The 16,165-nt window shown below is 43.0% G+C and overlaps 1 protein-coding gene across 2 annotated transcripts in view; it reads left to right on the plus strand.

The window, feature by feature from the left end:
* The window catches only part of TMEM241 (transmembrane protein 241), a 118,152-nt gene that overhangs the window by 68,135 nt on the left and 33,852 nt on the right, over nt 1–16,165 (plus strand). Inside the window, exons 12-14 of one of the 2 annotated variants that reach the window (XM_032595380.1) lie at nt 2,219–2,288; nt 7,189–7,282; nt 15,204–15,459. In XM_032595380.1, coding sequence (XP_032451271.1) covers nt 2,219–2,288; nt 7,189–7,282; nt 15,204–15,206 — 167 coding nt within the window. In that variant the 3' untranslated portion in view covers nt 15,207–15,459. Of the gene's footprint in view, nt 1–2,218; nt 2,289–7,188; nt 7,283–15,203; nt 15,460–16,165 lie in introns of those variants that run through there. The other variant, XM_030336630.2, reaches the window with a different exon arrangement.

Genomic DNA, 16,165 nt, shown 5'->3' on the forward strand with positions numbered 1-16,165 from the left:
CGGTCCCACCTCGCAAGGACTTGATGGTTACAAAAGGAGAGACAGGCGTGGTCAACTAGTACTGTGTGAGAAACATATGGAGGTCATAGAAATGGCTCAAAAATAAGCTGTTCTCTCTCTCAATAATTTATCGAATCAGTTTTTAGGATTTGGGTGAAGGTTATCATGTGACTGGTAAATTTCCTAGGACTGTGATTTTTCCTTTGCCTTCCTCCTTTCCAGTCCACCTCTCAGCACTCCACTGCTCGTTAGAGCCCCTCGGCAGCCTGTGCTGGGCCGGAAAGGCTGCCAGTGCTCCGTGAATCTGATTCATGTCCCTGGAGCATTTCTGAGGACAGCCTGCGTGCAGAGAGGAGGCGGCGCCAGAAGAATATTGAGGTCCTGCACTTAGTTGATCTCCTCTCTGCCCCTCCTCATCATCATGCTGACTGCACTGCAGTTTCTCTGAAACCGGAAGGGAAGTGGGAACAGGGCCAAGAACCACAGCTGCCAGAGAGACAGCGCAAAGCCTGCATGGACTGTCGCCTCACCCGACCGAACAGGGGGCTCTGGGGCCGGGGTGCCTAGGTTACCTCGCTGTCGCCTCTGTGTGGAAAGGCACTTCCACAGATACCGTGTATTTCATGCACTAGATGTCTGAGCCCGATGGTGTTGTGTGCAAAGCCCCTCCACCCGTGCAGGTCCACATAGACGAGAGAAGCGCTCAGGGGAGTCGTGGCAGCAAGAAAGCCAGAGCTTTGAACCTATGGTCGGGCTGCACAAAAACCAGGTCCCAAGAGACCCACCCTGTCGTGGCTAAGAACTCACACATACGCACAAACGAAACAAAAGAATCGTCGTGCTAAAAGCCCTCTAGGGCACTGGAATTCAGCATTTTCCTTGCCAAAAGGTGGTTGAATTATTTGAAATCAGTTAGGTCTCTGAGGAAGTATAGCAGCCCAGTGTGTCTTGTTCTGAAACTCTTGATTAGTAAGTTCAGAGACGAAGGCATTCCTGCTCGTATGTTGCACTGCACACCTAACATACAGTGAATCCTGGGGAAGACCAGCCTTTCTTGCTCCAGTCCATCCAGATCCAGAGAGACAGACCGAAGCCCGGGGGTCTGGAAGGTCTGGCTCCTGCAGAGTCTCAGAAATTCCAGATTTGGAAGGATTAAGCTATCTGCTGTGAAAATGCTTAATTCCTTTCCTCTGGACATTTTTGGAAGGCTTTTTGCTTTTTCAATCTCCTGACTTCTTGTTTGTGACCAAGTTCAAATTCCAGAGAGGGAAGCAGCCAATATGTGTGATTATTTCCTCTTGCACCAAATGGAACTAGAAGAATGGACTTACTTCATTAGAAATAAATGTACCCTTTGGACCTTACACCCAAATGAGTAAGCATGGTCGGTCTGGCCCCTGTGCCGTTTGTGCGGTAATTAAACACAAAATGAGAAAAAGATGTCAGAGGCATGCATTCAGTCTTTTTTTAGACATAAAGCAGGAAAGAATAGAACAATCTTTAAGGAAAAAAAAAAGTTTCTTTTTGTCCTATACTCTGTCTTGGGCCAGGATGGCCGCCTGGTGACAAGGAAAGATTGTAGGGTTTGGAGTGACTGGGGTGTATATTCTGGCTTCACAGTTCAAGAGTTGTGTAATCCTAGACAAATCCCTTAACTTCTCTGAGCACCAGTTAAATGGGGGTGATAAAACACCGCGCAGTAGTTACAAGGACTGAAAGAGGTGTCGTACATAGAGCTTTTAGCATAGTGCCCTGCACAGGATGGACTCTTGCTAAATAGGCATTATGGGCATCCTACTATTATTTTTTTTTAAACATTTTTTTTAATGTTTATTTATTTTTGGGAGACAGAGAGAGACAGAGCATGAGCCGGGGAGAGGTAGAGAGAGAGAGGGAGACACAGAATCGGAAAGGCTCCAGGCTTCTGAGCTGTCAGCACAGCCCAATGTGGGGCTCAAATCGATGAGCCGTGAGATCATGACCTGACCCGAAGTCGGACGCTCAACCAACTGAGCCACCCAGGCGCCCCAGCATCACACTATTATTTTAAGACAATGCCACTAACCTAGAAACCCTGGGAATGCCAGAGTGAATTCAGTGCCATGCAGCTCAGTGCTCAGATGGCTGCTGTGCTAAAGACCCTTGCCTTGCGTTTTCCAGGACAGCTGGGGGCAGGGGGGCATATGCGTCATTGTCTTACCCTTGCTCTGCTCCTCAGGTGATCTCTTCAGTGTCCCGGACTTTCCGTTCCTGTATTTCTACAGGTTCCATGGAAGCTGCTGTGCCAGGTAAGCTTAACTCAGAAAGCCCCTAGCACTATTAATTTGTCTGTGTGTGTACTGCTTGCTGTCTTTGTCAAGTCCAGGGTCACTGCCAGTTACCCAAATGAGGGGCAGAAGAAAATGGTGGCTGTGCAGGTCTGGAATCAGCTCCCTCGGCCATCATGACATCCTCGGTCATGAGCATCGGACATCCTCGGGTTGTCATGAGCATCACCAGGTGCTCAGGGCCAGCGTGGGTCTGGGGGTACCATGTCCTGCAGAAGTTCCTTGGCCAGGACAGTGGTTTTCAAGCTTGCAGAAGAGCCAAGCTTCCCCCAGTGTTTTTCCCTCCACAAGCAATTTTTTTTAATGTTTATTTATTTATTTTGAGAGAGAGAGAGAGAGAGCAAGCACGGGAGAGGAGGGGCAGAGATAGAGGGAGACAGAGAATCCCAAGACATGGGGCTTGAGCCCCACGAATTGAGATCATGACCCGAGCCAAAACCAAGAGTCAGATGTTTAACCGACTGAGCCCCTTCCACTAGCAATTCTTAAACAGAACTTGAGTGTATAAAATGATGAATCACCGGGGCGCCTGGGTGGCGCAGTCGGTTAAGCGTCCGACTTCAGCCAGGTCACGATCTCGCGGTCCATGAGTTCGAGCCCCGCGTCGGGCTCTGGGCTGATGGCCCAGAGCCTGGAGCCTGCTTCCGATTCTGTGTCTCCCTCTCTCTCTGCCCCTCCCCCGCTCATGCTCTGTCTCTCTCTGTCTCAAAAATAAATAAAACGTTAAAAAAAAAAAAGATTAAAAAAAATAATAAAATGATGAATCAGATTCCATTCAAGGGAAGACTTGGGTCCAGAATTACACCCATTCAGCTACCTCCTTGGTCCCTGCCTTTTCCCTAGAGGACAATCTCTAAAAAGCCTTGACTGAATCCTAAGACCCTGAGAAACAGGTTATGGAAACCAGGGACTAGGAGACGTCTAGACAGCAAAGTGACCCTTAATACTTGGCTGTGGGAGCTCCTCAGACCAATAGGGGTGGATACATATAGTTGGAGTTCATACTCACCCTGTCCCCTCTTTCCTGCCATGATCCCCACTTCGCTTGACTTTATTGTGCTGAGAAATGGACAGTCTCATGGCGTGTGTTCTGATATGGTGGGAAGTCCAGTGTTGGGCTGAATTCCAGCCTTGCTGCTTGCTGATTGGTTTGCTCTTTGAGCAAGCCGCCCTAGTTCCCCCAAGCATCAGTTTAGTTTCCTCATCTGTAAAATGGAAAGATAATACCACCAATGGGTGCTTGTGTATATTAAATAAGATGCGTAAACCCTAAGCATCGTGCCTGGCCCAGGAAATGATGGCCATTATTATTATCTGCTCAGCTTGACTATAAATAAAATGTCAACAGACCATGAGCAGTTGCCAAGCCAGACCACTTATTCCCACGCATTAAAGAGTGTGCTTTGTGAGGCAGTGATTCTTCAGAGTCAAAAAGCTGGTTGTGTGGCTCACTACTATTTCTGACTTCGGGGTGTGTTAGGACAAAACGTACCAATGTTGTACAGTTTGGTTTTGCATTTGAGCCTCAGAATGATTCATTTATCATCTGCAGCTAAGTTTCAGGAAAACACTGACAGGAGTCATCTTCTCCATCCCTATTGATGTGGTCGGGACTTGTCGGCTGCCTGTTAGCTAGGACTGGGCACTTGTTCCCTTTGGGTCTGGTTATTTGGCAGGACCGGCAAACACAGTGCAGAGGGAAGGGCATCCGTTGTTTGGTTATTTGGAACAGAGCAGCACAGTTCGCAGCCCATTGATGCTGGCCTTGTAGGGTGATGTCCTAGCTCCATTTCTGCCCCTTTTAATCTGCAACTTCCTTGTAACCAGCATGAAAAATCAGGGTTTTATACTTAAAAGATTTGGAAGTCTTTGTGTGAATTGATGTAACTCTATTACATTCTATCCCCCTGGCTTCAGGACAAAGCTTGACCTCTTTTATTTTTTTTTATTTTTTTTTTTTATTTTTTTATTTTTGGGACAGAGCGAGACACAGCATGAACGGGCGAGGGGCAGAGAGAGAGGGAGACACAGAATCGGAAACAGGCTCCAGGCTCCGAGCCATCAGCCCAGAGCCTGACGCGGGGCTCGAACTCACGGACCGCGAGATCGTGACCTGGCTGAAGTCGGACGCTTAACCGACTGCGCCACCCAGGCGCCCCTTGACCTCTTTTAAAAATGTGTCAGTTTCCTCCATGTCATCACATGATTCCTCCATGACCGTATCTCAGACTAAGAGTTGTCACCTTCAGAGGCCCTGCGGGAGCCCAGAAGGAGTCACGGAGGCCCGAGGGGACAGTGGTAGCCATGACCCAGAGACACATGGACGGGGAGCCCGAGCTCTTTTACTTCTAGGATCCTCCTGTTGCTTTTCAGATCTGCCTCCACAGGGAGGGGTAGAGAGCTGAGTGTGGAAGGAGAAAGAGAGGGACCCATGAGTAATTTAGAAATGATGCACAGGCATACCAGGCAAGGGATGGGAAGGAATCATGGATGCTTTCCCACGTGTGTCGGGCACAGACCCGAGTGGCTCTGCTCTAGCAGAGTGTGTGCTGAGGGGCAAGGGGATGTGGCATCATGCCCTTCCTCTGGCTGGAGGTGGAGAGAAGGGAGCGTCAGAGGGGAGGGCGTGTGGGAGACAGCACAGGCACGTGCGAAGTTGTTACATCCCTGGAGGCGGGGGTGGATGCCACCAGGAGGAGCCCTGGAGCGTTAGCCGCCCCACTTTCCACTCCCAACCTCGCGGTGGCTGTGGGCACCTGCAGCATCTCTTCTGTCTCTTGAGTCAAGAACGTATCTTCATGGTGAAGTTTGAAGAACTGTGGAGGACCCTTATTAATTTTTTTTCATATTTTAGAGAGAGAGAGCACATGTGCAAGTGGGGGAGAAGGGGAGAGGAGCAGAGGGAAAGAGGGAGAGAGAGAGAAAGTGAAAGCGAGAATCTTAAGCAGGCTCTATGCTCGGTGTGGAACCCAATGCGGGGGCTTGATACCATGACCCTGGGATCGTGACCTGAACCAAAATCAAGACTCGGTCCCTCAACTGACTGAACCACCCAGGCACTCCATACTGTGGTGAACACAGAATAGGCTTCCTATTCTGAAAGTCTCTGATTTCCATAAGGTAGGATAAGGGCCACTATGCTTATTCCTGCTTTAACAACACAGAACCTGAGGCAAGAAAAAAAAGGAGGAACAGGGGGATTTGGTTAAGGTTATGAAGGTCAGTGGGCACAGCCCAGGTCACTCAATTTCCAGCTGGCTGCTTACCCACCTTGCCTTTCGGGTATGAATGACTGCCTGTCTTCATCCATAGCTGCCCAGCCTCTCTCGACTGCAGATTCAAATCTGAACAAACTTTGCAGGTTATCAGCGGCCAACAGGCTGAAATATACACAAGGGAACCTTCATCCCTGTCCTTGGTCCTGCCCCAGGGATGCGGCTGTAAACTAATCTAATCTAATGAAGCAAAGGCACATGTTTCTGTGAAATTTGGCCTTATCGGTGTTTAATTCAATCCAGCCTGATTCTAAGTAAACCCATCAAATATTTTTGGAATACCTACAATGACCAAGGCACCATGTTTGGCTCTGTTGGGGAAATCAGAGTAGCCCAAGGTTGGTCCCTGCCCTCTCAGAGCCCCTGGTCTATGTTGGAGCCACACACCAGTGCCTATAATAAAGGTGAGATGGCAGGGTGTCACCTGAGGGCCTAGAGCTACAGTTCGTATGACCTGCCTCTCTGGTTTGGGGTACCACTGCGGTCCTAGCTCTTGCTTTTCCTTTTCCAATAAAAGTCACACTCAAGCGCCCACTTGATACAGTTACAGGAAGTCAGCCTTGATCGTGGAGTCTCTCATCTCCGATTGCCCTGCCTCTGAATGCAAGGAAGAGTGACCATTCTGTTTTGGAGTGCCCTTTGCTTTGTCCTTGGCCACACAGTGATGTTTTCAAAAATGGATTCCAGTGCGGGTGCCTGGGTGGCTCAGTTGGTTAAGCTTCCAACTTCAGCTGAGGTCATGATCTCACAGTTCATGGGATCGAGCCCTGCGTCGAGCTCTGTATTGACAGCTCAGAGCCTGGAGCCTACTTTGGATTCTGTGTCTCCCTCTCTCTCTCTGCCCCTCCCGCGCTCATGCTCTGTCTCTGTCTCTGTCTCTCTCTCTTTCTCAAAAATAAAACATTTTTAAAAAAATTTTTAAAAATGGATTCCAGCGTAGGCCACTAATTACGTGTCCACTGCTAGGCCAAGGTCTGGATGCTCTAGACCTCTAGGGCTCCCATGGGGTGTGGTCTTTCAGGTCACACAGATGGGCTTAGGCATCATCCCAAAGCATAGCTTCTGTGTAGCTCAGCCTGGGTTGGGTGGGGGGGGCTTCTGCTACTGGAGCCAGTCTTCCCCTTTAGATTCTTACCTTGAACCCAGGAGCTGGTCCAGACCCTCTGTCCCCATATGGTGAGTTTCACTTTGGAAGTCTTTTTCTGGCAGTTTGTTCTGCTTGAAAAAAAAATTGAAGCTCTACCTTGGCAAGCACCAAGCTCTAGAAATAGTATGGGAGGGAGCAGGAGGTATTGTCCTCCACATTTTTTTTTTCTTTCATGATTTAGCCAGAGATTTCCCAAGTTTCTATACTCCTTCCCTTCCTGCCCCCCACCCAGTGAAACACTTTTATCATAGCTCCTCATAAAATTAGAAGCTTCGTGGGTTTTTAAATATTTGATATTTTTATCCAGAGATCACTAGAAAGCACAGATGAGATAGAGGTTGTGTAATAATTAGAAACTAGCTGGTAAAATGTAACAGAAAATAGCTATTGGCTCAAGGAAGACAAGCCTCACTAACAAGAGAATATTTTCTCCTTCCAGTGGAATTTTAGGATTCCTTCTCATGCTCAGCACAGTGAAGCTAAAAAGCCTTATGGCCCCAGGGCAGTGTGCAGCCTGGATTTTCTTTGCTAAGGTAAGAAAGAGGGAAGGAGTGGGAAAAATCAACCTCAGGAGCCTTCATGTCCAGTGTTCTTGGAGCATGTGTTTGATCTTCCTGAAACCATTCCCAGTCATTGGCCCTGAACTTGATAACTCACTCATTCCAGTAACGGTTTCTGAGGTCCTCTGACTATTTTTATCAGCATGACATAATCTTTATCACACTCCTGGAAAGGATAATCCCCTTACCTCCCCTAAGCCTTAATTTCCCCATCTCAGCGTGAAAGGTTTTGCCCCCCAAAATCTCTAAGTCTTCTCCAGTTCTACGAGACTGGATTCCTGGATGCACAGGGCAGGAATGGGGCTGTGACGGTATCCAGACTGCAAACAACAGACTATTCTAGGAATGTCCGTTGCATATCTGATGACCATGGTTGAGGCCTATGATAGAGAAGTGGGAAAATAAGAAACAGGAAAAGCAGCTGGGGGATGCTCAGTCGTGACTGAGATGCTTTGGGACTAACTTTTTCCTGTGGAGTATGTCATTCATTTCTCTCATGTCTGTGAAGGAGTCAAGTCGTAGGGCCCTAGGTGTTGCTTCTAAGAAATGAGATCTCTCTTTTTTTAAATTTTTAAATGTTTATTTATATTTGAGAGAGAGAGAGAAAGGGAGGGAGGGAGGGAGGGGCAGAGAGCTGGAAACAGAATCTGAAGCAGGCTCCAGGCTTTGAGTTGTGAGCACAGAGCCCAACTCGGGGCTCGAACTCATGAGCCTTGAGATCATGACCTGAGCCAAAGTCAGACACTTAACCAACTGAGCCACCCAGGTGCCCCTGAGAAATGAGATTTTTTAACTTAATCTCATGAAATCATCATTTAAGCTTAGATCTTCACTCGTCTTTATGTTTGTTGATTTTTTCTGCCAGAAAACAAAAAGAAACACTTTCTTTGAAAACAACATTTCATGGTAATATTTTCACCTGTATAGTTCTTCCTTTTAACAGCATTAATAATTCTAATTATAGCAAAATGTGAAGAGTGACTGAGATACTGACTTCTTGCATGACAGAATGAAGAGGTTGACAAATCCTCCTCACAAAAAGTAACTTGAAAGCTGGGAAAAGATTGTCAAAAATATCCATTTCAGCTCTCTAAAAATTGACCAAAGGCATGCAACAAACTGGGAAGCAAGCATTTGTTCACAAAAACTGCTAAACTTTGGGTAGGAATAGCGTGAGCCTGTGGCGTTCTTACCTCAGGTTGCTCCCATTCCCTCCTCCCCAGCTCTGTCAGTGTGTTATTTCAACCAGAGCAGGGTAGGCTGTGAAAACCAGCAGCCTTGCTGCCACTTCCAGAATATTCTATTTGGAGTATTTTTAGCTAAAGTGGCCATGTCAGTGGTAAATCAGTAAGAAGAGCAGGTATCTCCACTATCTTGAGTTTACAGTCCTCTTTGGGGCAAGCAATGGACCAGTGGTCTAGCTAGGGACTAGTAGGTAGTTCAGGGAGGTGAGACAGCCATCAGGGGCTTGATAGCTCTTCATGTGTCCCAGGTTGACCGGAGTCTGTGTGCACGAGTAGCAGAGATGGAGTGTGCCCAAAACACCCACATGTCCCTGGCCAGCAGAGCCTGCGTGCACGCACAGAGGAGATGGGAGAGAGCCAGTAGAAAGTAAAAGCTGGGGCAGACATGAAAAACTTCAGCCTGAAGTTTGAATGTACTCCCCAGCCCACACACAGTCAGAAGCAGAGAGAAGCCTTTCTGGCTGAAGGTGTTTGAGCAAAACCTCTGACTAGTCTTTGCTAGAACACTATGCTATGCAGACATGTGGATGGCTTCTAGAAAGCCAGAAAAAGCTTAAAAATAAAAACAAGAAAAAAAATTAAGGACATCAGCAGCTGTACTGTATATGGGAGACTGATTTCATTGACTTAGTCCAGACAAATTACTATACAAGCAAAACAACAATGCTCTGGGGAAAAGTCAGAATCCAAAGTTGCTACCATATGTTATCTGAAATGTCCAATATTTAACAAAAAATTTAGGAGCATTCAAAGAAACAAGAAAGCGTGATCCATACACAGGAAAAAAGCAGTTAATGGGAACTGTGTCTGAGTGTCTGTCCTCAGATATAGGACTTAGCAGAAAAAGACTGCAAAGCAGCTATTTAAATATGCTTAGAGATCTAAAGGAAACCATATTTAAAGAATTGAAAGAGTCAGTGAATACAGAATCTCAATAAAGAGAGATGATTTTAAAAAAAGAGAACCAGGTGGAAATTCTGGAGTTGAGAAGTATAATAAATGAAATGAACAATCCTCTAGAGGTACTCAATAACAGACTTGAACGGCAGAAGGAAAACTAAGTGAACTGAAAGGTGGAGCAAAAGAAATTGTTCAATCTAAAGAACAAAGATTGTTTAATAATTGAAGAAATATGGACAGAGGCTCAGAAACCTGTGGGACATCAAGCATATTAACATATATAAGAGTTCCAGAAGAAAAGTAAGAGTATAGAAGGTACAGATGACTTGAACAATACTGTCAACCAACTTGTCATAACTGACATGTGACACTCTATCCATTGACTGCAGAAAACACATTCTTTTCAAACATACATGGAACATTCTTCAGGATAAGTGTTATGCTGTGTCACAAAACAAGTCTTAGTAAATTTGAAAAGATCAAAATCACTTAACATATGTTCTCTGGCCACAGCAGAGCTAAATTAGAAATTTACAACAGGGCACCTGGGTGGCTCAGTTTGTTGAGCATCCGACTCTTGATTTTGGCTCCGGTCATGAACCTGGTGTTGTGGGATCCAGCCCTGCTTCAGGCTCTGTGCTGAGCATGAAGCTTGCTTAAGATTCTCTCTCTCTCTCTGTCTCTCTTTCTCCCTTTCTGCCCCTCTCCCCAACTCACACTTTCTCTTTCTCTCTCAAATTAAAAAAAAAAAGAAAAAAGAAAATAAATTTACAACAGAAAAAAAAATCTAGAAAAAAACATTTATTTGGAAATTAAATAACATACTTCTAAATAGCCCATGAGGCAAAGAATCACACGGGAGAATTATTTATTTTCTAGCTAGACTAACTAAGAAAATAAGAAAGAAGATACAACTTATCAAAATTAGAAATGAAATCAGGGACATTACCACTGATGCTATATAAACTAAAAGGATTATATATTATGAATAACTTTATTCATATTATACCAGCAAAGTAGACAATTTAGAGGAAATGGACAAATTCCCAGAAACGTACAAACCAGGAAAATTGACTCAAGAATAAATAGAAAATCTGAATAAACTCATAACAAGTAAATTATGTAAGTAGTGATTAAACATCTTTACCCAAAGAAAAGCTAAGGTCCAATGGGCTTTACTGATGAATTCTATCAAATATTTTTAAATGAAATATTTTTTCTTTACAAGTTCTCTTAGAGAGCAGAGGAAAGAGAATAACTCCCAATTTATTCTATGAGTTGCTCTGATACTAAAGCCAGACTAAATAAAATCATAAGAAAATTATAGACCAATATTCTCCATGAATACAGATGTTTAACACAACAGTAGCAAACCGAATCTGGCAACATAGAAAAAGAATTTTATACCATAATCAAGTGAGATTTATCAGCAATGCAAAGTTGTTTTAACAAATGGAAAGTACTATAATACATTATATCTACAGAATAAAGAATAAAAAAGGAGCCATGTCAGTAGGTGCAGAAAAATGATTTGACAAAAACCCAACATCCATTCATGATTAAAAAAGACTCTCGGGGCACCTGGGTGGCTCAGTCGGTTGAGCTCTGACTTCAACTCAGGTCAGGATCTTGCAGTCCATGAGTTCGAGCCCCGCATCAGGGTCTGTGCTGACAGCTCAGAGCCCAGAGCCTGTTTCAGATTCTGTGTCTCCCTCTCTCTGCCCCTTCCCCACTCATGCTGTGTCTCTCTCTGTCTTTTAAAATGAATAAACGTTAAAAAAAATTTTTTTTTTAAAAGACTCTCAACAAACTAGTAATAGAAGGGAATCTTCTCAACCTGATAAAAAGCACATGTGAAAAACCTATAGTTAACATTATGCTTAATGGTGAAAGACTGAATACTTTCTCCCTAAGATTGGGAACAGTACAAGAATGTTTGTGCCTCACCACTTCTATCAGGCAGTGCAATAAGACCAAAAAAAAAAAAAAAGCATCCAAATTAGAAAGGAAAACATTAAATAGTCTATATTCACAGATGACATTTATCCTACATGTAGAAAATCCTAAGAAATCTATAAAAACATTAATTGAACTAATAAATGATTTATCAAGGTCTCAGATACAAGATCAATGTACAAAAATCATTCATAGTTTTATGTATTAATAATGAACAGTCATGTTCATAAAAATGAAATTAAGAAAATAATTTCATTCATAACAGCATTAAAAATACACTTAGGAACTTAAAGCAGTTCAAGACTGAAAACTGTAAAGTCTCAGAGAAATCTAAGATCTCAATAAATGGAAAGACTCAATGTTAAGATGGAAATTCTTCCTAAGTTGATCAATAGATTTAATGTAATCCCTGTCAAAATCCCAGCAAATGCTTTGTACAAATCCACAGACCGATCCTGAAGTTTATTTGGAAATTCAATAGCCAAAACAATTTAGAAAAAGAAAAACAGGGGCACCTGGGTGGCTCAGTCAGTTGGGCATTCAACTCTTGATTTCAGCTCTGATCATGATCTCACGGTTTGGTTCGTGAGTTCAAGCCCTAGGTGGGTCTCTGTGCTGACAGTGCAGAGCCTACTTGGGATTCTCGCTCCCCTCCTCTCTCTCTGCCCCTCTCCCACACATGCTCTCTCTCTCAGAATAAATAAATAAACTTTAAAAAGAAGAAGAAAGTTGGGGGATTTAAACTACATGATTTTAGAATTTTATAAAGCTAGAATAATCAAGACGTTATGGTATTGGCATTGGATAGGCATTTATGGTCTATGGACTTTCAATAAAAGTGCCAAGGCAATTGAACAGGGAAAGGATTTTCTTTTCAACAAATGGTGCTGGAACAACCAGGTATGCAAAAAAAAAAAAAAAAAAAAAAAAAAAAAAAAAAAGGTGCTTAAACCCTCTCTCTTATCATCAACTCAACCGTGGATTGTACACCTCAATATAGGAGCTAAAACTGGAAAACTCTTAGAATAAACTGCGGGAAGAAATCTTACCAACCTTGGTTTAAGCAAAGAGTTCTCAGATATGACACCAAAAGCATAAGCCATAAAGTAATTGATAAATTAGACTTCATTTTGTTAAAAAATAGGCTTCACACCCAGTGTGCGGCCCAACGCAGGGCTTGAATCCATGACCCTGACTGAGATCAATACCTGAGCTGAGATCAAGAGTTGGACACTTAACTGACTGAGCCACACAGGTGCCCCAGGCTTAGACTTCATTTAAATTAAAATAGTATGCAATTCAAATTAATGGTCAAAAGACACTGTTAAGAAAATGAAAAGCCACAGCCTAGGAGAAAATATTTGCAAATTATGTATCTGATTAAGGACTTGTTTCTAGAATATATAAAGAATTCTTTGTACTCTCTTCAGTGAGACTACATACAACCCAACCAAAAAATGGTTGAAAGATGTGAATACATAAATATCTGTATAATGGAATGTTAGTCATAAAAAGAATGGTATCTTGCCACTTGGCAATGACGTGGGTGGACCTAGAGAGTGTAATGCTAATAAGAGAAATAAATCAGTCAGGGAAAGGCAGATAACATGGTTTCACTCATGTGTGAAATTTAAGAAACAAAACCAACAAGAAAAAGGAAAAAATAGAGAGAGGCAAACCAAGAAACAGACTCTTAACTATGACCAGGGCGAAGGTGGGGGCGGTGGGTGAAACAGGTGATGGGGATTAAGAAGGGCACTTGTGATAAGTACCAGGTGATATGGAAGTATTGATTCACTATGTTGTACTCCTAAAACCAATATTACACTGTATGTTAACTAACTGGAATTTAAATAAAAACTTTTAAAAAAAAGATATGAATAGGCATACATTTCACCAAAGAAGATACATAAATGGTGCGTGAAGTCCATAAAAAGCAACTCAATGTCATTAGCCATTAGGGAAGTGCAAATTAAATCATGATGAGATATCGCTACCCACTCACTAAGATGGCTGTAATAAAAAAAATATAGACAATATCAAGAGTTGACGAGGATGTGGATAAACTGGGACCCTCATAAATTACTGGTAGGAATGTAAAATGGTATAGCCACTTTGGAAAACTGTTTTGCCAGTTTCTTAAAATGCTAAGCATAAACTGACTAAATAGCTCAGCAATTCTGTTCCTAGAACTCTACCCAAGAGAAATGAAAACAAAAAGACTTTAACATGAACGCTCAGAGTAGCATTATTCATAATAGCCCCAAACTGGACAATATCTAAATGGCCATCAGTTGGTGAATGTATAAAAGAGATGTACTGTTCACATACAATGGAATACTATTTGGCAATAAACAGGAATGGACTATTACCTCATTGCTGCAACATGGATGAATCTCAAAAACGTTATGCTAAGTGAAAGAAGCCAGTGCAAAAAAATACATAGAGTATGATTCCATTTATTGAAATTTCCAAAAAAGGCAAATTTATGGAGACAGAAAGCATAGTGATGGTTTCTTGGAGCAGAAATTGACTACAAATAGGCCCAAGGAAGTTATTTTAGTTCATAGAAATGTTCTAAAACTGGGTTGTGGTAATGGTTGCACCATCATTTAAATTAATTTATTAAATGTGTTCATTAAAAATCATTGAGGGGCGCCTGGGTGGCGCAGTCGGTTAAGCGTCCGACTTCAGCCAGGTCACGATCTCGCGGTCCGGGAGTTCGAGCCCCGCGTCGGGCTCTGGGCTGATGGCTCAGAGCCTGGAGCCTGCTTCCGATTCTGTGTCTCCCTCTCTCTCTGCCCCTCCCCCGTTCATGCTCTGTCTCTCTCTGTCTTAAAAATAAATAAACGTTGGAAAAAAAAAATTAAAAAAAAAAAATCATTGAATTTGGGGGGTGCCTGGATGGCTCAGTCGGTTAAGCATCTGACTCTTTATTTTGGTGGAGGTCGTGATCTCACATGGTTGTGAGATTGAGCCCCATTTTGGGCTCAGCGCTGAGTGTGAAGCCTGCTTGGGATTCTCTCTCTCTCCCTCTGTCTCTGTCCCTCCCCTGCTCGTGTGTACACTCACTCTCTCAAAAAATAAATAAAAATAAACAGTTAAAAAAAATCATTGAATTTTTGGGGCATCTGGGCAGCTCAGTCAGATAAGCCTCCCACTCTTGATATCAGTTCAGGTCTTGATCTCAGAGTCATGAGTTTAAGCACCATATTGGGCTCTGTGCTAGGCATGGAGCCCACTTTAAAAAAATCGTTGAACTTTACATTTATAGTGGGTGGATTTTATGGCATTAAACCATCCCTGAAAGCTGCAAAGTGCTCAAAGAATAGTGCTTAAATATTGTCTGTTGGTATTAGGAAGGATATTTTTCTTGTGTATGGCTTTGCCTGTTTGGCCACTACTTTCATGAGCCTCCTTTTTACCTATTTAAATTTTTCATTTTCTTTTAAACTTGGGGGGAGGTGAGGTTCATCATTTCCTTCTCTGTAGCTGATTCAAAAGTATAAGGGTTTTTAATTGGCTGCTAAGGTTTAATGCTAATCCTCCTTAAATGTTGAAGATTGGATTAGATGAGCCACTAAGGTCTCTTCTAGCTTCAGTAGTCTCTCTTTTTCTCCCTCCCCTCCTCCTCCTTTTTCTTTTCTGTTTGAAAATAAGCTCTGTTATCCTCAGTGGCATAATACTTTCCCATTCTTTGGACCACCTACACATCAGAATGTGCTGACATTTGAAATACAACATAATTGTACTTAGCAATACAACATTTCCCCATGACGTCATTGTGACTCTAGTGAGTGCCAGCATGTTCGGAAAATGACTCAGAAGGATGTTCCGTTGGCCCCAGAGGAGAATTTGGATTCTGTGGAAAAACTCAAAGACACTCAGAAAGGAAGGTCATTCAGAAGAGGCTGAGGGCACCTTCTTCCTTGCTCCAGAAGGATCCATTCTCTGCTATTTTCCAAGGAGTTGTCACATGAACTTCATCACTTCTAAGGTATCCATGCTTCTCTCTGGTCCTTATCTTAGTATCTTCTTTAGGTCTGAGAATGCTCAGCATGGGAAAAAAAAGGGCCTTTGAAGTCACTTTATATTGTTACCATTGTTATTCTTGTTTTTCTATTTGTGAATTTAAGAAACATTCTCAGGGTACCTGGGTGGCTCAGTCAATTAAATGTCCAACTCTTGATTTTGGCTCGGGTCATGAGCTCATCATTTGTGAGATCAATTCCCTTGTCAGCGTCTGTGCTGACAGCACGGAGCCTGCTTGGGATTCTCTTTCTCTTCTCTCTGCCCCTCCCCTGCTCTCTCTCTGTCTCAAAACAAACAAACAAACAAACAAACAAACAAACATTTTTTAAAGAAGAAACCTTCTAAAAAGCAACCTTTTTAGCAACTTTATTTCTCCCTTCAGTTTGATAAATTTGGGCGTGTGAAATCTAACTTCATCTTCATAAAATCTTGGAATCTCTTCCCACTTGTAAAGCACTGATGCAGGAAAAAGTGAATGAATTTAAGACGAAAGCAATGAAATGTGTAGACATTTAAGGAAGATGTGGTATGCTAATAGGTTTCTCTAGTAGATTTAAGTTATCATGTGAGAATTTTTTCCGGATTGAATAGTGCCTTGTCTCATCCGGGTTAACTTCAAACTGACTGGTGTTCTAAGCATCCACTGGGAAGAAGCAACTGAGGCCAGAGTGAGTTTATGTTGAGGATGAGCCAGGAGAGAAGATTCATTCCCAGACAGCAGCTC

Source organism: Lynx canadensis, chromosome D3, assembly GCF_007474595.2.
Source record: "Lynx canadensis isolate LIC74 chromosome D3, mLynCan4.pri.v2, whole genome shotgun sequence".
NCBI classification, from domain to species: Eukaryota; Metazoa; Chordata; class Mammalia; order Carnivora; family Felidae; genus Lynx; species Lynx canadensis.